Source organism: Sorex araneus, chromosome 4, assembly GCF_027595985.1.
Source record: "Sorex araneus isolate mSorAra2 chromosome 4, mSorAra2.pri, whole genome shotgun sequence".
NCBI lineage: Eukaryota > Metazoa > Chordata > Mammalia > Eulipotyphla > Soricidae > Sorex > Sorex araneus.
In genome coordinates, this window is record NC_073305.1 from 131,054,860 (window position 1) to 131,079,348 (window position 24,489).

At 38.5% G+C, this 24,489-nt stretch overlaps 1 protein-coding gene across 1 annotated transcript in view; it reads left to right on the plus strand.

Annotated features, from left to right (window-relative positions):
- Nucleotides 1-1,529: 1,529 nt before the first annotated feature.
- The window catches only part of LIN28B (lin-28 homolog B), a 126,228-nt gene continuing 103,268 nt past the window's right edge, over nucleotides 1,530-24,489 (plus strand). The window contains exons 1-3 of the mRNA XM_055135961.1: nucleotides 1,530-1,624; nucleotides 13,921-13,969; nucleotides 22,081-22,268. Coding sequence (XP_054991936.1) covers nucleotides 13,933-13,969; nucleotides 22,081-22,268 — 225 coding nt within the window. The 5' untranslated portion in view covers nucleotides 1,530-1,624; nucleotides 13,921-13,932. The remainder of the gene's footprint in view (nucleotides 1,625-13,920; nucleotides 13,970-22,080; nucleotides 22,269-24,489) is intronic.

The window sequence follows — 24,489 nt, forward strand, 5'->3', positions numbered from 1 at the left end:
AAAAAATTAATCTCTTCAAAAATCTCCACCAAATAACCTATATGTAATACAGAGCGCAAGACTAGATTCGGTTTTTGCAACCAATGACTTATCAGGACTGTCTGGTTCTGAATGGAGAAACTTAAGGGGCCTGAAAATAGTACAGGAGTAAGGCACTGCCTTGCATGCAGCTGACTCTGGATCCTCAGCACCACATATGGTCCCCCAAACCCTGCTAGGAGAGATCCCTGAGCATCAGAGCCAGGAGTAAACCCCCAGCACAGCCGGTTGTGGTTCAAAAACAAAACAAAACCCAAATACAAAACAATGAGAAGGAAAAACTATGAAATCTTTAAGTAGAAAATCATAGGGAAAAAAACGCACGGAAGCGGAAGGCATATCTCAGAATACCACGACTAAGTATCTGTGTTTTCTTTTTTTTTTGACCTCCGATCCTTTGGCAGCTGGTGACATTTATTTGTATTCGATTTGAGGTTATACTTTTTCCGTTTCGGAAAGCAGAAGATGTAGGAAACAGCTGGACAGTTCCTCCAAACTAGTGATATTACTGAAGATCATCGTTCAATTGAGATGCCTCATTAATCGTTAATTATGAATTATTCCCGCGGGAAGCTGAACTATCTCGAGGTACCGGCTAGTTTATAAGATTTAAAAAAAAAAAAGAAAGAAAAGAAGAAAAGACCCGGCTGGGATTCGGGAGCTTTTCCTCCGACTTTCGCTCCCACCCAGCTCCAGACGCACCCCGGGGCTGGGGCGGGTGGGACACACCTCCAGAGGCGACTCCTCAGCAGCCAATGCCTCGGGCCGAACGACGAGCCGCGGTAGCGCCCGAGTGACAGGCCCGAGCAATCGAAGTCTCGGCGAAAAGTCGGCGGCGGCAACCGCGCGCGCCCGCAGCCCGCGCGGGGACGCGCCTTGCGGGGTGTGTGTGTGTGTTGGGGGGGTAGGGGAGGGCGGGAGAGCGGCGGCGGCGGCGGCGGCGCGCGCTCCCGGGAGCCCGCGGCGGGGACGCGCCTCTGCCGCCGCGCGCGCCCGCCTGGCCGCCCGGCCCGGGAATGAATGGAAAGTTCAATCTCGCGCGCTCGGCGCCCGCAGCCAATGACGCGGCGGGCAAGCGGCGGCGGGCAGGTGTGCGCGTGCCGCCGCTTGACGCAGGACTAGAGAGTTGAGCTGCCCGGTCCCGCCGCTGCGCCCCGCGCCCCTTACACTCCCCCCACCTCAACCCCGCACCCCACCAGCCCCACTCCGGTCGGGTCCGCGCCCCGCCTCCCCCCCGTTCCCCCCCTCCCTCAGCCGCGGCTGCGGATCCCGAGTCGGGAGGCGAGCGCCGCCCTCGCTCCCCTGCCCCTCGGCGCCGCGCCGCGTCCCCTCGTCGGCTCACAATGTGCTGACCCTTCCGGCGCCGCCGCGCGCAGCCCGGGGCTCCGGCCACCGCACTCCCTCAGGAAGTGACAGGCCTCCGCTCCGCGCTCTCCGCGCTGACCGCCACACACGTACTCACCACTCGGCACCCTCCACCCCTCTCCCCGCTCCTCCACTCCCGCTCCCTTCCCTCCCTCCGTCCCTCTCCCTCCCCAGCACCCCCCCACCCCCGACGAAACGAGGCGACCATGAAGCCCCCAAGGTAAGCCAGCAGCGCCCGGCGGCCGCGCGAGCGCGAGAGCCCGAGACGCCGCGCGGGCGGAACCCGGATCTGGCACGTGAGCGACGTCGAGGGGAGCTCGGTGTGCTCAGGCGATGCGGGAGAGGAGGAGGCGCCAGCGCCAGGGAGAGGGGGGAGTGGTGGTGCCGGTGCCGGTGCCGAGGAGGAGGAGGGAGGGGGGAGAGACCACCGGGCCAGCTGGGGAAGTGACAGGTCCGGCTGCCCCGCAGGTCTCCGGCCCCGCCGCGCCCCGTCCTCTAACTCCCCCCCCCGCCCGCCACCCCGCCGGCGCCGGTTCCTCGTCCCGGTGTCGCCGCGGCGAGGCGGGCGGGCCATGTACTTCCGGGTTCACACCTTTCTCTCCTGCCCCGCGCCGCGGGCTCGGCTCCGGGGGCGGCGTCGCCCGCGTGGCCGCTCGGGGTCGCCGCCCCGCGGCTGCCGCCGCCGCAGCCACGGTGGCCGCAGCTGCGGGCGCGGAGCTGGATGGCGCCGGAGGTGGATTCCTGGGGGGGGGGGGGGAGGCGGGGGTGCAAATGGGTAGCGGGGGGCCGGGGACCTGAGGGTGTGTGTGTAGTGGCGGGGGGGGGGGGGCGAAGGGGGTGTCCCAGCTCCGAGCGGCGCGGCCCGCGGTGGACGCCGCCGAGTCGGCGGGGCCGCGCCGCCAGGGGGCGCGCGCACCTGCCCTCTGCGTGCTCACCACACGGAGCCGCTTTGTAAGCCGCCGGGCGTCGGGCGGGAGTGGGGCGGGGGGAGGTTCCCCCCCTTTTTTTTTCCTGCTTCGGTCTCGGTGCTGCTGTGTGTTCGTGAAATTGGAAAAAAAAAAAAACAAAAGGCAGGCCCTGAGGAGGACGGAGGGAAAAAACAAGCCGCAGTTGGATTAGATGAGCTTTGGCGGAGGAGAGAGGAGCCCCAGAAGGAACGATAGAGTCGCGGGAGGGTTGCCCGACTATGGACTGGAACGCTGGCTGCGGGCGCCGCGCGAGGACCTGTACTCCCCCACCCTGTCTAAGCCGTGTTACTGAGTGGCACGCTGGTCCATGCCGAGTGCTCTCGAGTACACATCTTGACAGTATGTACTTAGTGTCCTCCTTGCGGAAATGTCTTAAATGTAAGTAATAGTCCGCCATTTTGAGTGGTTTCCTGTACCACTGAAATCTTGGCTCCTGCGATTCCCCGAGCTCCCTTCCGTGGCTTTGTGGGTGTTTTTTTTTTTTTTTTCTTTTTGGCCACAGTCATTTAGGATGATGACCAGGTACTGATCCTGGCAACTAAAATCTCCGGTGATGATTTTTTTTTTTTTTTGGTACCTTCCGTTGCTAAGGGAAGGGGAAAAATAAATTACGCTCCGAGTTGTACGGGTTTTTTTTTTTTTTTAATTTCTCGGTCACAAAATACGGTGGAAGTTAAAATTACACATGACAGCTGCTACTAGAATGAATTTATAAACACAGCCATCATTGGAAAAGTATGACGGAAGTGATTCTTTTTTTTTTTCCACTCTGAATCCCCCCCCCACCCGCCCCGAATTCTGTTTGGTGCAGATTATTACCATTATTTCGCCAGGTGATCCTGCAAAAACGCTCTTTGAAAATAACATGTTGCTAAAGCAGAATTTTAAATTGAACAGTGAGTTACAAAGCCACAGTTTTATTGCACCAGGGCTTTCAGGGAAACTTAAATTGTTGGAAATTAATTTTTTTATGTGATTTTTGAGGGTAATAATAACAAACATATACCATAGGTTTTTTTTCTTTTTCTCCCGACTGTGAATGTTTAGATTTGGAGTTTTAATACAGATTAGTAGAGCATTTAATAATCTCTTACATTTGGATTAATCATTAGCTTCTTGGCCATTTGGGATACAATTCTTTTCTACCAAATTCTTTATATTTTAGCGTATGAGAAATATTATGGGGATTTTAGAGTTAAGCTGAGACAGGCCTCTTACTAATGTTTGAGGTTGGGAAGGAAAGATATTACAAGTAAAATCCCCTTGAAAAAAGACTTCCTTTTATGACGAGATCAGCTAATTATTGCTTGATAATACAATGTGGTAAAAATTAATTTGTAATATATATTGGTTACTGGAAGTTTTATACGTGCTTCTCAATTAATAGAACTGCAGCTAAGTGATTCAAGGATCATTTCTCATTTATTCTAATCAATTTTTAGTGTTTTAGATGTTTTTGCCAACTTTTTAGAAACTGAAAAATGTGAAATAGGGATATAAATAAAAATTTGCATTATTTGTGACAAATGTGCTTAATAGTACTTTGTTAGTGAAACAGATTGAGTTTTAATATGATAGTGCTCAAAGTTATTCTTCAGATTGACTTATTTTTAAATGTATTAACTTGTAAACTCCAGGAAAACACCAAAACTAAATATAGTGGATTAAAGGTTTTTTTTCCCTGTATACTCTGAACAAGATTCAACAGATCTTATTTAATGGCTTAATAGTTACAAATGTTTTATAACTTTTTTGCTATAAGTTTGCTGTTATTTTCAAACCATGATCAATGGAGAAAAAATTATTAAATAAAGCATGTTTACTGTCTTCATGTATAGTATTGTTGTCTCAAATAATTGAAGTACCATTTGTAACTACCTAATCTGGGGACTATATCAGTTCAGGGAATAATTTATAAACATTTATTTCATAGTTTAGTTCATTTGAAAAGTGGTGCATATTTGAAGACAAATAATAGCTATTTCTGAAATGGTTTAGGAAAGAAACAGTGCAAATTATTGACCATCTAAAGAATTTTCTTATCTGACTATTAAGTAAAGTCTTACTTTCTTTTAAAATTTTATATTCCAAAAATGCTGGTTTTCTGTCTTAATGTTTTAGAACCTGTACCTGATTTTCTTCCCTTTTAATAGGGCTATGTTTTCTTTTTTTCTTTCTTTACAAGTACTGTTTTTAACTGAATTGCAAGGAAAAAGAATGTCTAGCATGCCAGTCACAACGAAATTCCTTAAATGTTAAAAAAACCCCTAAATATTGACTTATGTGAATGTATTTAGGAATGTATGAAATGTTGTCATAATGTTTGAAAAACTTGACAACTGTGCATATACACTACATTGAGTTTCTCTGACACAATGACTCTCTATGAAGTCGCTGACCATAGTGCTGAACCAAGACAGCCATATTGGACACTGCTAAATCTGACAATTGCACGCAGAAATTATGTAGAGGTTCAAGTAGCAGGTCACTCTTGGATATGTACACATATATTTAACATTTTTGAGCTTTTCCTCTTCCCCAGCTATGTTAGAATCGTCTAGAAATCAATAGATAAATTTTATCTCTGAAGTATATTCGTTTACTGGATTACATTGATTACATTGATTTTGAATAATGTCAGTAAAATCAGTGGGATCAATGCTAGAGGCTTTCTCTTTGAAAGCTGTCACTTGCAGGTGAAGACAATATTTTAAAGCCAATTTAACCAATTAATTAGTTCTCTCAGAAGCTATAATTTTAGCTGGCACTATAAGGCTAAGTTTGAAAATATTTGCAATTTTTGATTCATGTCTCTGTTCTGGCACTGTTAAAAAGCAAAATTGAAATTTGTGATGATCAAAATTAACCAAATTAGAAATCTCTGATTAAATAAATTCTACTTAAAAACAACCACATAAACAACTTTGTAAATATAGAAAAATACAAAATTTAAAATTACAATGATCTTGACCTAGCAATTTGGGGCAATTTTCTATTGTTTGAAGCAAATCAAACACTAGGATGTGACAGTTTACAATGTTGTTGTGTTGTACCTTGTATGACAGGAGTATTAATATGAGACCAGTGTAGAACTTACCTGAGAAGGAATGCTGTAATGAGTTTAATATACCAGTAAAAAATACTATTAAACTCAAAACTTTGACAGTTTCCTAAAAATAGAATGAGTTGATATTCAGGATCATCAAATTAAGGGTCAAAGGTGACAAACCAGGACAAAGGGCATGCAGCTCATTTTCAAGCAATCAGTTTCTAGTTTTTCCATGACTGAACAAAAGCTTAATTATATAGAAAAAAAAGAACTTAAGTGTTGAACAACCACTTCTAATCATGGAAAAACATGTTTTAAAGTTTTCTAGATATTTTCATATCATTTTTACAGACGTTTGGAAATGCCAGAGCTAAACTAGCACTTTCATGTTTTCAAAAAACTTTTTTTATCTAATTTTTTTCAGATTACATTTCAGCTAAATTTTTTATTACATAGATTATGAATAAATTTTACTTTGTTGTAGCCTAAATTTTTTAAATGCAATTTCTGTTATATCTTTATTTGCCTCTTGGTGTAATACATTTCTAGTAAAAAAGCTTGCTGTGTTTAATATTACATTTATTACATTCAGGTCACTGGCAGTTAAAATTAGGGGCAACCTCTAAAACACATCTTAATAAAATAAATCTTTAATAAATAAAATCTCTAGCTAATTAAATCTTAATTTTATGAAAATATCTACTGATATTAAAGCACAAAAAGCTTTAGTTGTTAATCTTGTGATCAGTTTCTTTTTTCTTTTTTGTTTTGGGCCACACCCAGAGGTACTCAGATCTTACTCCTGGCTTTGCACTCAGGGATCACTCCCAGGGAACCATAGGGTTGCTGAGATCAAACCTGGGTCCTTTGTGTGCAATCTCTCCGGCCTCTTGTGATCATTTTTCAACCACTGGTATTATTGTATATTAAAAATTTACATGAATGTCAAATAGTTTTCTTGTTAATATTGTAACTAAAGTGTTCAGGTTAACTTAGAATAGTTTATCATATCAAGAAAGTAAAGTTTTATCTTAAAGTTAGATAAGATACACCATCAATATATGTAACAAATGGTCCTTAATACAAGAATTTTTCCATTTTAATATTTTTGTCTAAAATTTCTATTGTTTTTTTTCTCATATTTAAACTTAACAATGGCTCACCTATGACCAATAAAGTTATAAGACTATTATTTTATATGGTATACGTTAAGTTATAGGCACATTTCATTTAGTAGACAATACAAACTATTTACAATAGCAAAACCAACTGTTGTGACTCAGTTTTGTTACATTTACATTTAAGTTGTAGAGTAGATGTACTTAGCTATATTTGCATTATTGTCAGTCATTGTCAATGCTTTTAAAGTTTTGATAATGGCAATTGAATTAAATTATTAAAATCTTTTGTTTTCTAGAAATTATTTTTACTATATATTTGAAGAGAATGCTAGATCTACCTCCATTTTCTATGAAACATTTTGCAAATTGTAATATTAAATTTCAATTTGTAAAAATTTCAATAAAGTTAAATTTATAATTAAACTGTATCATAAATATTAGCTTCTATTTTAGATTAACTACCTGTGTATTAGAAATAATATGCTTAATTTACTTGATAAATATAGACGATAATGCAAATGTGAAATGTTTTCTCCAAAGCAATCTAACATTTTATTTATTTTTATTAATTTTTAAAATTTCCTTTCCATAAGGTCATTCACATTAATTGATTACATTCAATATTTCAAATCAATGAGCAATGAGATGACAGTGACAGTGATTTAATATTTCAACACCAATCCCACCACCATTATTTTGAATTTTCCCATCACCATTCAAGCCTGCCTGCTACAGGCAGATGCTAATAATTTAACATTTTAAATTCTTTTTTGGGTAGGAAGCCCACACCCAGTGGTACTCAGGACTTATTCCTGGCTCTGTGCAAAAAGATAACACGGGGCAAGACTTGGGGACCATATGGTGTGCAGGGGATCCAACCCTGGTAGACTGTGTACAAGGCAAGTGCCCTACCTGCTGCACTATGACTCCGGCTCCTTTTCGCCTTTTCTGTTCTCTTAAAATAATGTTTAAAGCATTTCACCAAGTGTGAAGTTTCATTTTAGTATCTACAATTTTTTAACTAAAGCCTTACCCTTAAGTACCTAAAAATTTTCATCTTTTCCCATTTAATGTCTTACCTTATTTTAAGTAGGTTTTTCTTTACAATTTCTGAGTATAAATTGGGAATGTAATATTTTCCATTTAAGATTACAGCATGATGTTCAATTTCAAAATAATTTCCCGATTTTCCTTTAGATAATACTTGTATTTAATCTATTCTTTGGAAAAAATAATTGCAGAGTTTTAATACATATTAAATATAATGTTAGAGAACTGTATAAGAAAGCACTGTTCACTTCTATGTTGAATGTATATATCCTATGTTTAGTTTATATATATTCCATTGCATTTAAATTATAAATGGAAGTTATAATGTGGTTTAGATTTTACTCTGGTGCCTGTATAGGTTGATTGCTATGATTTTAAGTGTAATTATTTGAAACCTTGTCTTGAAGTTATTCTTTGAAGAAAGAAAAGTCATCTTTTGCATTCCAAATAATATATTTAGCTCCATGGTAGATGAGAATGATTATAAATAAATAGTGATTTTTGTTTTGAAGTGTAATGTTAGTATTTTATTCAGTAAATTTTAAGGTACTTGCTCTTAACAGTTTAGAAATAACTGAATAAAAATATTTGTTATCTAAAGGTTTTATAAAATGTTGAGAAATTGTATTGAGGGGTATTTAGATACATTTTCTTATATTATGGTGAATATCTTGATTACTAGATAATTTATTGCCAGTTTAAAGTGATATTAAAATTAGAAGTAAAGCTAACTTGTAAACTGAAGTAAAATTCTGAATAATATATTTTAGAATTATTTTGTTCTCTAAGTTTTTACAGCTTGGCTGTGTTTTTTGTTTTTGTTTTTATATCTGTATTTCTAAGAAATATTCTTTTTTTTAATAAGTGAGTCACCATGAGGGTACAGTTACAAATTTACCCAACTTCATGCTTGTGTTTCCCTCATACAATGTTCGAGAACCCATCCCTCCACCAGTGTCCATTTTCCACCACCAATGAACCCAGTATCCCTCCAGTACCATCCCCCGCCAACCCACCCTGCCTCTGTGGCAGGGTATTCCATTTTGTTCTCTATCCTTTTGGGTGTTGTGGTTTGTGATAGGGGTATTGAGTGGCCATTGTGTTCAGTTTCAGTCTTGTGTCTTTCAGCACGCTTCTCTCTTCTCTCGTGGAGACCCCAACCACATTTTACTTGGTGTTTCCTTCTCTATCCAGGCTGCCTTTCCCCCAGCATGTGAGACAGCTTGGCTGTGTTTAATAAATGTCAGTGTATAATATGTAGTAGTAATAGTGCATTTTATGTTAAACAATTACAATACTGGATTAACAACATGTGAAATACTGGAGAAGATTGTTATTTCAATAAGAGGAAGTGTGGACTGGAGAGATACGATAGTACTTAGGGAGGACACTTACCTTGCATGGGGCCATTTGGTTTCAATCCCTGGCATATGGTTCCCTGAGCTCTGTCAGGAGTAATTCCTGAATACAGAGACAGGAGTGAACCCTGAGTATTTCTGGGTGTGTCCCAACCCTTTATATTTCCCCAAAAAATTAGTAAGAGGAAGTTTGAAATCTAAGAGTATTTATAATGGATAGTATTTGTTAGGTAGTTTTATAGCAGTAAACCTAGATCTTTAAAATTATTAAAATTTCTCTCCACATTCGTATTTTATGTTTGTAATAGTCAAACCATTGCCAGTTACTTTATCTTTTTATGAAAGATGACTTAAATCTTTGTATAGAAATCCACTTATTTCCTAAAAGAAATCTTAAGGGGAGGGGCTGGAATGATAGCACAGCGGGTAGGGCATTTGCCTTGCACGCGGCCGACCTGGGTTCAAATCCCAGCATCCAATATGGTCCCCTGAGCACCGCCAGGGGTGATTCCTGAGTGCATGAGCCAGGAGTGACCTCTGTGCATTGCCAGGTGTGACCCAAAAAGCAAAAAAATAAATAAATAAAAAATAATTTAAAAAAAGGAAATCTTAAGGGGAATAGGGAGATGGCTCTGAATGCTAGAGTAGAGCCCCGGATTTGATCCCTGCTACTGCAGGGACTCCTGAACACCACTGAGGTGAGACCTCTCACAAAAGGCAAAGAAAAAATAAGAAATTCATTGTCATTGATTTATTACAAAAATATCGAATACTAAATGTTGGGATTACAGTGTTGAACTGTATATACATAGTTCCTATCACTGTGGAGCATAGAGTCAGGTTGGGAGAGAACATGTTCATAGGCTATTACAGCTACAGTGCAGTATTATATGGCTGAGGAATAGTACTCTGTGAGTAACAATGAGGAAAAGATATCTTAAGTGGGGCTGGGAAATAGTACAGTGGATAAGGCAGTTGTCTTACATAGTTATCCAGATTCTCTAGCAGTGCATGTGGTGCCCTGAACACAGCCAGGAGTGTTCCCTGAGTACAGAGTGAGGAGTAAGCTTTGTGTGGCCTTTGCTCCCCTCCATCCCTCCAAAAACCCTCAAAACCAAAACCAAAACAACAGTGTCTTAAGTGGAGATTTAAGTGATGATGGATTGTTCCAGTGAAGAGCTGGAGAAATAGATAACAGTTTTAATTACATTTTTATCTTTATCTAATTTTTATCAGGAATTATAGTACTAAATAAAAATTTAGGTATGAAATTACAGATAACTGTTTTTGGAGCAGTCATGCATTTAAAGAATTGTTTTAATTCTTCATATTATAAAATGTTAGGGCCCCAGAGCACTGCTTGGGTGATACCCCAAGCATTCACCTTTAGTAAGATTCACTGTCATCACTGTCATCCCTGTCATCCTGTTGTTCATCGATTTGCTCAAGTGGGCTCTAGTAACGTCTCCATTCGTCCCAGCCCTGAGATTTTAGCAGCCTCTCCTTACTCGTCATTCCAAATGGTGCCTTTTGGAGGCTCTTTCAGGGTCGGGAATGAGACCCGTTATTGTTACTGTATTTGGCATATTGAATACGCCACGGGGAGCTTGCCAGGCTCTGCCATATTCTCCATATTGATGAAAAAAAATTTTTTTGTCTATTGCATTTTCTAAGTTTCCAAAGCAACACTGAATAATGATGATGGGCATCTTGTCTTGTTCTTGATTTTACTTATTGGGTGAGGGATGGGGATCACACCCAGTGATGCCCAGGGCTCACTCCTAGACTCTGTGTTCAGGGGTCACTTCTGTCAGTACTGGGTGGGGGAATCATATGCAGTGCCAGGGGTTGAACCAGGACTAGCTACATGCAAAACAAGTCTTACCCCTCTACTAATTCTCCCGCTTCTTGTTACTTTCCCCCCCTTCTTGATTTTTTAGGTAACTGTGTTTCACTATTTAGAAACTATTTTGGGGGCGGCTGGAGTGATAGTACATAAACACTTAATATTGCTAATACTTATATAACATGTATGTATCTAAGTCCTATTATCATTGTTCCATGAACATTGGATAGATAGATTGTAACATCCATTTTTAAACTTAGTTGTTTTCTCTAAAAACTATTCTGTTTTCAAAATCTTAAACCAATTTTTTTTTGTTTGTTTTTGGGTCACACCCGGCGATGCACAGGGGTTACTCCTGGCTCTTCACTCAGGAATTACCCCTGGCGGTGCTCAGGGGACCATATGGGATGCTGGGATTAGAACCCGGGTTGGCCGCGTGCAAGGCAAACGCCCTACCCGCTGTGCTATCGCTCCAGCCCCTAAACCAATTTCTTGACATCAGTGAAATACATTAGTTTTTGTAAAATAAATACTTCTTCTTTCCCCCTTTTTAAAGTGCTGATATTAAAGCTATAAATAGAGAAATCTAAGATTTAACAAAGAAAAATCTGTACATCATCATTCAAATTGACTTTCTTTAAATATAGGACACTGATGATTAGAGTTTTAAATTACATTATTTAGCTTACTACACCATTTGATATTTATTGTATTAACTATAATTATATGAGCTTTTTTACATTGTTTTATTTAATTGATATAATCTTTAAAAAATTTTTTTTTATTGAATCACCATGTGGAAAGTTACAAAGTTTTTCAGGTTTAAGTCTCAGTTATACAATGCTCGAACACCCATCCCTTCACCAGTGCACATATTCCACCACCAAGAATCACAGTATAGCTCCACCTGTCCCCCCACATCCCCAGCCCCCCCCCCGCTTGTGTAACTGATAAATTTCACTTTACTTTGATTACATTCAATATTTCAACACAAAACTCACTATTATTGTTTGGAGTTTCTCCCCCCTAAAGTCGGACCTGCTGATAAGGAAGCATTTGATAATTTGTTTTCCATTGCTGAGAATAAAGAGATATGAGGTTGAGTGGCCGCACTAGTGGCCACACGGTTTTGGATTTCTGTATCTTAGTATTTTAGTAACTAAGTCCAGAGAAATATCTGCCAGAAATTGCATCATAGCAAACTTGTACTTCTCAGCTATTTTATATTCCAATAATTATATGAGTTATTTTTTGTAAGCCCTGTTTTATGCTATTTTAAGTTTGAAAAAAAAGCCTTTTTTAATTTTTTTTCCTTTTTGGGTCACACCCAGTGATGCTCAGGAATTACTCCTGGCGTTGCTTGGGGGACCATATGGGTTGCAAGGGGATTAGAACTTCAGGTCAGCCACTTGCAAGGCAAACACCTTACCCGATGTACTATAGCTCCCGCCCAAGTTTGAGCTTTTCTTTCTTTCTTTCTCTTTTTTTTTTAATTCCCCACTCCCCTGGAAAAGTTTGTGTTTTGGGTGGTTTGTGCTTTTTTTTTTTTCTTTTGGTTTTTGGGTCACACCGGGCGATGCACAGGGGTTACTCCTGGCGGTGCTCAGGGGACCATATGGGATGCTGGGATTAGAACCCAGTCAGCCTCTGCAAGACAAACGCCCTACCCGCTGTTGTGCTTTTTTTAAATATAAGCAGAGAGATAAGATAAGCATGGGCATCATGGGTATAGAAAAATACAAACAAGGGTTTTCTTGAAATTTAATTATAAGTATTTAAATATACACCTATATAAGTGTAAAAATAAAATATTAGTTTATTGAAAGGCAAACTAATTCAATACATTTTATTAATTTTATTAATGTGGAATTGGTCACTTTTTTCCTTTGGTTGTAAACTTACAAGATAACAAGAATTTAATGGGCAGAGAGTTACATGCCTTCTGTTCATATTCTTCCTCTATTCTTTCCAAATCTTAGTGGAATTGTCATCTTTTGTCAGAAAAAACTTGGGTCAATACTCTGAAACTTTGCACTTGGAAAAACTTCATTTTACTTTGAGAAGAAAATTATATTGCAACTTTATGGAATTCAAACATAGTGGTTTATTTTTTTATTGATACATTAGACAATTTATACAACTTTTCTAAGAGAATAAAGACAATCCTGGGTGGTAGCAGGTGAGTGGATTCGTATTCAAACCAATCCATTTTCCAAATCCTAGTAATGAACCTGAAAATTCAGTGGCCATCGGGAGTTGCTCTTCCAGTTGTTTTACTTCCTTACTTAGTGACCTCTTTATCACAGATCTTATTGTGAGTGACATCTGCCAGTGAATATATTAGAAACAATAGTTCTTATAATTTTAAAATCTAGGTTAATGCATATAATGGTATAATTATTAATAAAGTATATTTCATGTTTAAGACATTAACATTTTAAAAAAGTATGACAGACTCAATATCAGTGATATAGCATCACAACTAAATTCTCATGAATTATCTTATAAAAGATATCTGAAGGGACTAGTTAAATCAGTTTATCAAAAACAAAACATTGTAGGTTAGGTTGATTTTTAACCTGGTTAAAAAAAAAAAGGGATTCTTACAGTGTAAAATTTAAAAATTGGGAAAAAATTTGAACTACAGTTTTCCTGAAATCAAGATTCTGTTCTTGTTTAAAATGTTATTTAAGAGAGTGAGAGAAAGATCGAGAAGAGAGGTGCCTGCCATAGAGGCAGGCAGGGGTGGAGGGTGATTTGGGGAGCAGGGGACATTCTTTCTGGGAAATTATACTGGTGGAGGAATGGGTATTGGAACTTTGTATGACTGAAACAATCATGAACAGCTTTGTAATGCTCTATCTCACGGTGATTCAATAAAATAAAGAATGTTAAAAAATAATAAATGTTTATTTAAGCCTCTGTCTTCTGTAGGAGCAAAGGGCAAGTTATGCCAATTGATTACCTAATTTTGCTAGGTGAGTGTTAAATGTTAAAAAAAAATTTACATTTCACTTCATTGAGCCAAATCCCATTCATTTTATTTCTGTTAAGCCACTAAACTGAAAAAGGGACAATTAAATAAGCAGCTAATGCAGTACTGACTTGAACTTTCTGATTTTAGGTTCTTCAGAAGATGATGAGGTCATTCAACCAGGTTACATCAGCCCCAGGTTAGTCTTATTTTTCATTAAAATTGTTTTTTGTTGGTTTTGGTTTTTTTGGGTCACACCTGGTATTGCTCAAGGCTTTCTCCTAGGGATCAGGGATCATTCCTGGTGAGCCTGAGATTATATGGAATGCGGGGGGGTGGGGGGGTGGGGGGGGATTAAGCCCAGTTAAACCCAGGTTTTCTGTGTATAAGGCAAACAAGCGCTCTACCTGTTGTATTATAGCTCCAACCTCTTCAATTGAGTGTTTTACTTTATGTCTAAAAAAATCACTAGAATCATATGGAAAACTTGACAGTCCTAAGGACAGATAAGAGAATTACTGTATTTGACTGTGCTCTGGATCACTTCATTATAAACTGGTATACCCAACATAGAAACATAGATTAAATGTTCTAATTCACTTCCCTTCCTATTGGTTTTAATTGTATTGGACTTTGTAATTCTCTTTTCTACATATCAGGCAAAATATGTAATAAATATATAAATGCTCATAGGAATATATGAGAAGTTGTGACTTAGTTTGGTAATTAAGATCAAAGTAGGAATTTACAATACTTGCTGCATTAATTATTATTTCTTTCTTCATTTAAGTTTAATACCCTTAATTTATCTTGCTTTTAATGAATATTTTTTAAATTCATTTCTCATTCGACTACACAGATAAGTTATTTGAACTTTTTGCATTTTTAGTTTTTAAAACTTTTTTTATTTAATTATATTTGGGGGGAGTTTTGGGTCATACCTGATTGTGCTAAGGGATCACTTTTGGCAGTGCTCAGGGACCATGTATGACCCATCCAGCTGGGGTCAGCAGTGTGCAAGGCAAGTGCCTTAGCCCAGAACTATCTGGCCTCAAAACATTTAACATTTTAAACAGACTTGTTGGTATGTAGGTGCGCATTTGTTAAGGTACACTGTAAAACCTAGACTTTTTGTATATACTCTTATGCTACTGAAATTAAATTATAATACTTATTTTTCTGATAATCTTATTTGATAATGATATATTACTCCAGCTTCTGATTGCGTGAATTTGGCCCTGAAACTATCCAGCTAATATGAAAATACACTTAAAAATTTTGACCCAAGTTTCTGTTCACTAGCAATTACACATAAACAGATATTATTATACTGGTAAGCTTATAAAACGTTGAATTATAGGGTACGTATTAATAGTAAAATAGTAAAGAGCAAAGTTTTAATGAGGCACTGCCTGATAGGCACTGCCATTTGACATAAGCTACAGTGAATCCTTTGTAGAAGGGATGCTCTAATGAGTATCTTGAAAAAGATTCTGCAAAGTTGATACAGTATTTATTTGTTGTCTTGGGGTCCACACTCAGCAGTACTCAGGAGTTCCTTCTGGCTCTGTACTCAGGGATCACACCTAGGGGTACTTGGGGGACCATATGTAGTACCGGGGATTGAATTCAGGTCTACTGTATAAGGTAAATGAACTATCTCTTTGCCCCCTCTCACCCAACCATCTTTAATGTTGGTTTTTGTTTGTTTGTTTGTTTTTGGGTCACACCCAGCAAATTCTCAGGGATTACTCCTGGCTCTGCACTCAGGAATTATTCCTGGCAGTGCTTGAAGGACCAAATGGGATGCCAGGGATTAAACCTGGTCAAATACCCAAAGGTGCTCTTTGCTCTGCCCCTGCATTTTTAATGCCTTAAAGTATTTTCTCACTTATCTTTTTCTACCCCACTGTTCATTTTCTTCCCTGTTTGCTCCCAAATAAACCTGAAATGGAACCTGGGAGAGAGTTCACTGAATTCATGCTGGAAGATTGTTTGATCCCTGACACCACATGGTTCTGCGAACAGCAAAGGAAAGCTATTGACCCCCAAACAAAGAGCCTGGCTCACAGACCCTAAGCACCTCTGGGTGTTAACACACCCCTGATAACTCCCTCTACCCCCACACCTACCATCCCTCAGCAAAACGTCAAAATAAACCAAAGTGGAATATTGAAGTAAATACTGGGGAGATAGCTTAGAGGGCTAGAAAGGCTTAAAGAGTGATGTGACCCTGGAGGCTCAGCTTTGACTCCCCCAGCACATCTTGGAGTGAACTTAAGTACTTAAACGGGAATAGCTCCTGAGAGTCATAACTTCTGAATATACCAGGTAGAGTCCCAAAACCAAAATAAATAATTTTTTAAAAGACCCGAATATCTGGGAAGCAGTCTACATTTTTAATTCAATTAATAGTTTCTTTTGGGATTTTTTTAAAAGTTAATCATCAGTTTTTTTGGGGAACAGGTAAAGGAATGTGTTTTTATTATTTTGTACAGTTTCCACAGGCTGAGATATTAGATGCAAAAAAAAGCTTTAAATTAGAAAGTATACATGTTAGTGTAGGTAAAAATGTTTTTTTAAATTCTGATTTATTTTCAAGTAAAACATGAAGCTTCTTTTTGTGTTATGATAAAACATACTCATTGCAAAATGGTTGTACTAATCTATTACTCTGCTAATTAAAATTATTTGAGAAAGTATTCGTTTAGCCAGTTCAGAGCATATTTGGGATAAGTAATAAAATTTTTACTTTTTATCTTCATTGGAGAGAAGCACGTTAAAGAAATTTTTGCTGTTTTAGGTTTTTTGTTTTTCAACAAAAGAAACTTCCTACAAAACAATGTTTAAAATAATGCCTCCTTTCTGAACTAATTTTGTTGCTTTAAATCTTTGCTATGACCTGACTGAACAGAAGGAAGTATCCTGCATGTTTTTGTTATTTAAAATATGGGGACAATATTTCTGGAAATCATAAACTTTACTTTCTGGATCTTGTATTTCCTTAATTTTATTTTAAAATTATACCTTTGGAAATGCCAAAATATATAATAAATTTTGAGTTTTTTCTTTATGTATACTCTTGCCTAAATCTAAATATATTCTGAAACATTCAATAAAAATGTTTAGATTGGAATTTTTAAACAAGAGCATTTTACTTCCAGATAAGAAATTAAATGAAAACAAATTTCTTTTTGAAAGCAAAAGCAAAATGTCCCCATGTTTTGAAGTCTCCTACTATAAGTTTAAAAGTACCCAGTTGTGTATTGCTTCAGTTTGGTAATTTCAAAAAAGTTGTTTCACAGTTTGCCCGAAGTATAGGTCTAGTAGCTTTTAGGCGGGAAACCTCAAGACTTACGCTGGAGTGGGTTCCCGAAAAACCCGACTCACCCTTCCCCCAGCCCCTAACCCCCACTGCCTCCCCAGGCAGCTACTTTTCCAGGTTTTCCAGACCCCGCTAAGGGATATGCAACTTCTGTGTAGTTTCCCGAAGGGAGCAAAGGACAGAGCCTGGGGGTTGCAGACAGCTCAGTTTTGGCATTGATGGGGGAGAATGAGCGAACAAGTAAGTGAGTGAGTGCTAGTGTGTATTCTCATTTCCTCGGGTTTGCATGCCCCTCCATTTTTCCGAGGTTTCAGAACCTTTGCCATTTCGTACAGGATAGATATGTAAATGATAACACCTAGAAATCCAAATAAAATCATAAGATCGTTCCAAGAGTTGCCCACGGAGGTAGAGAAGGCAAAGGTTTCTTTTGTTTGCGTTCTTAGGCACAAAATGACAGATGTAAAGATTCTTTAATTCTTGAGACATCTTTAAACTGCCCAGCTTCTAGAGAGGAGGTGGTGATGTGATGAATAAGAGAAAGGTGACAGTAGAGAGAATGAGGAGAGGAAGTCGCTGAGGCGGGAGGTGGAGGGCAAAACAGCTGGCTCTGGGGGCTTCGTGATTCTGGCTTGTGGGATGTGCTTGAAGATACTGGGCTGCAGAAGCACAGCTGTGGCCACAAACCCCCGACCCCCATCCCCCACCCCTTTTCACCAGTTTATTTTCAGGGAGGCTAGCGCCTTTGGAGTCCCTGGACTCAGTCACAGCCCCTCCTCCTAGTTTTAAGAACCAAAGCATTGTTTCTGCTTTAATAAAAGTCACTAATTACAGTGGAAAACAATCAAGGTGGCTCTGTCACCTCTTCTGGGTCATTGCGTGGTGTGGTGTTGGGATAAAAAGGAAAAATAGCCGAGAAAATGTAAACTTCGTTTTTTGTTTTTTTTCAGTGAAGAAACCTTAGATTGTGATAACCAACGGACATCTGATAGGTTATTCTTGATTTCCTCATAGAGCGTTGACTATGCTTTGTAGCTACTTGAACTCATTTTCAAAGACATTTTGCATTCACAAGTATAAAACATGCATTTTGAGTCAGGCGCAGACTTTTCTGGCACTAAAAACAAGTAGGAAATGAGAAAAAAATTAAAACCAGAAGACAGGAAGGTGACAAATTGAAAATCATTCAGGGAAATTTAGAGAACCATTTTATGAGAATAAAGCCTTCTGAATTTAACAGACTGGTAAACTTTTTTTTTAATTAAAGAATTACGTGATTAATGTGTTGGAAGGGAGGAGGTAGAAAAGAAATCAGATGGAAACACAAAGCCAAGTCCCTGAATTGTTGAAGGATACTTTGTTTCCATCTCTTTGCTTCACTTTTTTCCCTTCCAAATTTCCTTTCCCTCTCCCTCTTATCATATTCCCTTCCTTTTCCTCCCTGTCTCTGCATGCCTTCTCTATAAGTATTTAAGTGCACTTCCCTTAAATTCTTCATGAATAAATTTTGGTAAATTTCTGAGTTCTCAGTTGGAAAAAGCCTTCTCCACAACTTGAAAGGCTGATGTCCCTCTCAGGAAATGAATGAGGCGATAACCTCTGACTCCAGTGACCAGTCCAGTGAACCCTACCTTAATTCCACTAATACTTGAGCCCTCTCCCACCCCCAGATAGGCAAGACTGTGAATTTCATAACCAAATGCAGTTCTTGCATGGTATTTCATATTTTTCATCTATATATTGATGGGTTTGTTTTTCTAATGTAGCAATAAAATAAGGCTTTAGAATCTCCTTTATGACATAATTATAAAAAAAACATTTTCACTAATTAAAATACAAACTTGCAGATAAAATATCATTTGATAGAAATGTGTCAGTAACTAGAAGTGGACTAACCCATGAATTTTATGAGAATTACTTTCGCATAAATATAATTTTATGTTAATTTTCATTTCCTATTTGCATTAGTATTTTTCAGATACTTTTGTTATCAAATGTTTTATTAAAATTCTCTTAACATTTTCTAAAGCTATATAACTGATTTCAGATTAGTTTCTTGTTAAGTCAAATTTCTGGAGTGTCATAAAGTTCCTTCACTTTTGGTCAGTGTATTTGATTTTTAATATTTCAAAAGATGTCTTGTGAATATAGTTAGTAAATACAGCTCATTTTTGAGAGTCTAGAGTTTTGCAAAATCATTTGGAATTTTACTTTTTCCTACCTACTGAGACATTTATTTTCCACAAGATAAAGAAAATGAGAAAATTTTGCTGGCTTTCTTGAAAAACAAAAGAAATAAACAGACAACATCTTTCCAAACTAAACAGTCTTGACTGGGACTTTTGCCACCAACTACTGAAAATGACAATTCAACCAGTTTTTTCAGATCGAAATCAATTAGCATGAATTTATCCTTAGTTGTTTAATATAAGGAGGAGGTTTTTTAAAAAGGTGCGGTTTTTTCACAAACTTTGAGATTAAAAATCTCTACATTTGAGTTTGTATGAAATAGCTGTAAGAAGAGTTCTGAGTTTGGGAGTTTGGAGGGATGTTTGGAGAGTTGCGAAGGGTGGTGGGGGAGGGGGTGTTGCGGGTATGGTGGGGGAAGGTCAGTTTAGTAACTTTGTTAAAGGGAAGTGGTATCAGTACAGTTTCTTCTTAAACTGCTTGTTTAAGAAGATGGGGGTGGGGTGGTGCAAATAGTGGTGGTGCATTCTTAAGTTGCACAAACCGGTATTTTGCATTTTAAAGGAAATAAGACGTTTTTAGTTGCTCTGCGGTGCTTCCTGCCCTATTTCGTGAGGGCGGTAATATCGGGGTCATCATCGAGTAACTGACAATCTTTTGACGAATTTGAAAGGTAGAGGGTTGCAAGCATTTTTAAAATAAGCGCGGGCCGGGGAAGGAGCAGCAGGAGCCAAGCCCATTATCAAATTTTCGTTTCGTTTGCCTCTTCTATCCACTGATACTGGACTTTTAAAATGAATTTACCTTTTTCCTGCCATTTGCCTCTCCTCACCCCCTCCTCCTCCCCGCTCATCTCCCCCCACCTCTTTCTTTGGCTACTCAGCCTCTGCCGGCAGCTCCTCTTCACCTCCCCTGCCTGGCGCTCCCCTCCCCCTCCCTGCCCTACATCGTTTTTTGCTCTTGGGGAACAATCGCCACTGATTGAGGTTCACTCTATGTTAGGCTGGAAAACTGGGCTGTTATTTAGGAAGTCATTAATCACATCTCCTCCCCCGGAAAGAGATGGCGGAGAAACCTGTGAAGTGCAATTCCTTGCAGATCCCCTCCGCACTGTTCTGAAATGATAAACCTAAACAGTTCAATTTGACTACGTGAAGGTGATAGTGAATTTTCCGGTAGGGTTTTGTTTTAAATTTTGAAAGTAAAATTAGGGCAAAATTAGGTAATTGTGTGCTTCTTATAGTGGGTGTATGTTGCGTTATCTAAAGTTTCATGGGGATATAATTAGATTTAATTAGATCTTTTAAAAAATCATGTATTTTCCTCTAGGAATTAAATTAAAAATTTGTGTTCGAGCAGGTTTACTGTTATGGGTATTTGAAAGGGGGGAAAAAGCCATAACATCGGTTGCTTGCTTTAAATAGCTTTTCTCCCTAAATGAGATTATTTAGACAGGCTTGTGAGTAAGGCACGCGTGTGCACGTACATGACTGCCGGTTTTTTTTACCCCTGAATCGATTCACTAGGACCTTCCTTTGTGCTTAAGAAGCACGAAATCAGCATTCTGATTTATCGTAAAGAAGCGTCCCAAATTGTCTTTAAGATAACATGTTTGAGTTTTTCGTGTTCATTCATAAATTATTTTGATGTCAGCATAGATGAAATGGCGATTGGTTATCTCTTCCTCCTGCCAGCCCCTTAAGGAACCGAGGTGAAATTAGTAGCAAGAAAGCATGTAATTGACAAAGTCACGTGTGCTCAGGGGGCCAGAAACTGGAGAGAGGAGAGGAAAAAAAATCAAAAGAGGGAAAGCACATTAGACCATGCGAGCTAAATTTGTGATCGCACAAAATCAAGATGTTAGACTGATGCAGAAGAGCACTCCGTTCCAAAGGGAAAGTTTTCAGCTCACGAGTTTGGAGCAGAGGGCCGTGGGGCAACATGGCCGAAGGTTAATTTTCTTTTCTATTGTTTTACTGTGATTTTCTCTCTTCCTTTCTCTACCCCCCTTCTCCTCTCCTCTTCTCCTTTGCCTGGTCCCCCTTCCTCTTTTACCCCAATACTGGGCATTACCCCACCCCCCATCGCGCAAGGGGGCTTTCTGCAACCTATTGTTATAGATCTCCAAAAATGTTTTGTACCGCCCACACTGATTCACAACTTGAAAAGCTTTCAGGGGGCTATTGTTTGAATTGTTTGAGTGTGATTAAGCGCAGTTTCAGTTAGTGAGCCCATGAAAACTTTTATACACCTGCCCCTTCCCCCCATTCCATCCTCAACTTTAATTGAAAGTTATTGGGGGGAGGGGTGGGGAATGCACATTGCAAATAACCGGTCGTCACTGCTGCCGCATGTGCATTTACTAGTTCTAACCATCTTCATGATTTCTCTTTCCTTGTGCTTGCCAGAGACTAGTTTCGCTGAAAAATTCTCTTTATAAATGGGATCAGTGTTAAATCAGCAATATGCAAGTAAAGTATTGAAAGCCGTATTATAATATGCGACTAAAATGGGGAGTTTAATGAAAAAGTACTGGAATGTAAAGAAACATGGAAGTTGATGTGATCGATAGAACAGCGCAGCTCCCCCTCTCTGCTTCCCCTTTTAACCCTTTTCTTTATAGATAATTCCTATGGAAAAGAAGGAATTGACCATTTAATCGCTGTTTTCTGTTTCTGTTTATTTTAATTTTCCCCCCTTTTTCTCCCACCTCTCTCTAATTCCCGCAACCCCCGCTTTTTGTTCCAGTGAATAGTTTTGGGAACACAAACTGACTTTTCTGTCCGATTTTATCTCAGGCGGGGCTAGCAAAGGTGGTGGAGAAGAACCTGGGAAGCTGCAGGATCTGGCAGAGGAAGAATCCCAGATTTTGCGCGGAACTGGCCACTGTAAGTGGTTCAATGTGCGAATGGGATTTGGATTCATCTCCATGATAAACCGAGAGGGAAGACCCTTGGATATTCCAGTCGATGTATTTGTACACCAAGTAAGCCGAACTTTCTGTCTATACCTCCCACCCCTATCCTCATCCCCTGCCCCACACACCCCTTCCAGCCTTTTACCATGTGGGGAAATTGATCTTATGTCAATGGACTTGTAATCATATGCCCTTCGGTAACAGAAAATCTTCATTTTAATACTGAGTTAATTCACTTTTATAGGTGTTTGTATAGACTCCTTCAAAAATATTATTTGCTACGTAAAAGTGAATATTTTTAAGATTTCGTTGCTTTGGTGCTGGTTGTATTAGCAATTTTCTCTCCATTCAACTGCAAAATTGCAGTAGTGTGGCTTCCGGTATTACCGTTACAGTATATATGCCCTGTTGCCTGTGTCTGGTGAATGAGTCAGAAATTGAACTAAGAAACAGTGATCATTAAAAAAAAAAAAGCTGTTATATGATACATAGGTCCTCTTCATTTAGGTACTTAGTCATGGTAGTTTTCCTTATTTTAATCTCTTCAGTGTAGTCAATTTTAGATTCAAATTAAAATAATTTGATAATTAATTTCAAAATAATTCCGTAGCACAAAAAAAGTTGTTTGCTTATTGTGAATTTGAAGAAAAGTAGGAGAATATGTTTGCAACTAAAATGTTTTGGGAATATTCTCATGTAGGGTACAGTTGTAAAGATACTGTCTCTTTAAGAGACCGGACTAAAGCAAAAAAAAAAAACCAAACGGTGGCCAGAGGTAGCTCTAGTTTGTGGTGTTTAAAGTGTGCTAATTTGCTACCTGGAGTAAAATTTCACCATTGCTTATTTTGTGTTGTAATATTTTAGGATACTTAGATACAAAAGCATCAGATACTGTTCTCATTTTCAAAATTTTAACCCAGAAAAACAAAATCTCTTTTCTAATCATTCTTCTCAAGCTCTGTTGTTACTTCACTATCTTACACTAAAAATAATATTTTGCTTGACTGATTGTGTCACTGAATGTAGTTAAATAAATATTTTCAGCAATTAATTCATAAAGTAAAGTGACAAGTTTATTTTGCTTTGACATGTAAGAATGAATGAATGGCTAGCAGTGCTACATGTTGACATAGAGGCATGGAGGAAATACTTAATATATTTGCATGAAATGATGTATTCTATTTGATTCTGCGTTTCATGTTTCCAGTAATATTTACAACCTCCTTTCTCCCTAAGGGATATCATCTTCAAATTAAGCATATAAACAATAGAAACACATGAAACCATTCTGTTTTGGTCTGTTGTCCTATGGTGGTTGGTAGCTTCCTGACCTTGCTATGTGGTGTATTTTTTCCTTTCCTAAAGTCCTGGCCATCATTATTGACTGTTTATATGTAGAAGGATCAGCATAATCTCTGAATTGAAACCGGGTTTAAATACATAAATAGAAGTCCTACGGACAGCCTACTGATTTTATGCCGTTATATTAAATGACAAATGAAGCCATATTTTCAGCTTTTCTCTACTTAGACTGACTGAAATTATTGACTGATCCATTTGTGTTTCCCTGCTTTGAACCTTCTTTAGCTGTTAAATTGTTCTTTACAATCTCATAAATTTGTTTTATAGATAATTAAAAAAATAGCTTTTCTTCTTTGATCACACCTTCTTGTCAATTGTTTTTTTATGTTTACTTTTTAATATATTCAAATTTTAGACATTTTTATTTGTCAATAGTAGTGAGGCGTCAGATTTAAGCTATAACTAATTATATGTTGGTAACTATTTACACTGAATTACAAAAAGAGCTTTGAGTATAAACAGTTGTAAACAAGGATAAACAAGATAAGATTTGTTTTAATCTTGCTACATATGTATTCCATAAAAACAGTATTAGAATGTGGCATATGACAAAAAATTATCTTAAAAGATAGAGTTGTAATTTTCAGATATCCAGATATATCTTGGGAATAAAACATGTAAAAAATCAGTGAAACTTCAGTATTAACATTTTTGTGGTGTAAATAAAATAGGACTGTGAAAAGTTCTAAATTCAGAATTAGAAAGTGACATTTTGGGAGATTCCTTGGAATAGTTATAGTTTTTAAAAAAAGTTTCAGTTTATATCTAGAAAAAAATTGTGTATTTGTTAATCTTTTTTCTGTAGTTTCTAGATTAAGGGATTTCTCTCATGTAGATTTATATAGATTGCACATAAATCATGAACAATTGCTTTGAACAAGGCAGCTCTACAGCCAAGCAACTGCAAATAAGATAAACAGTCATAAAT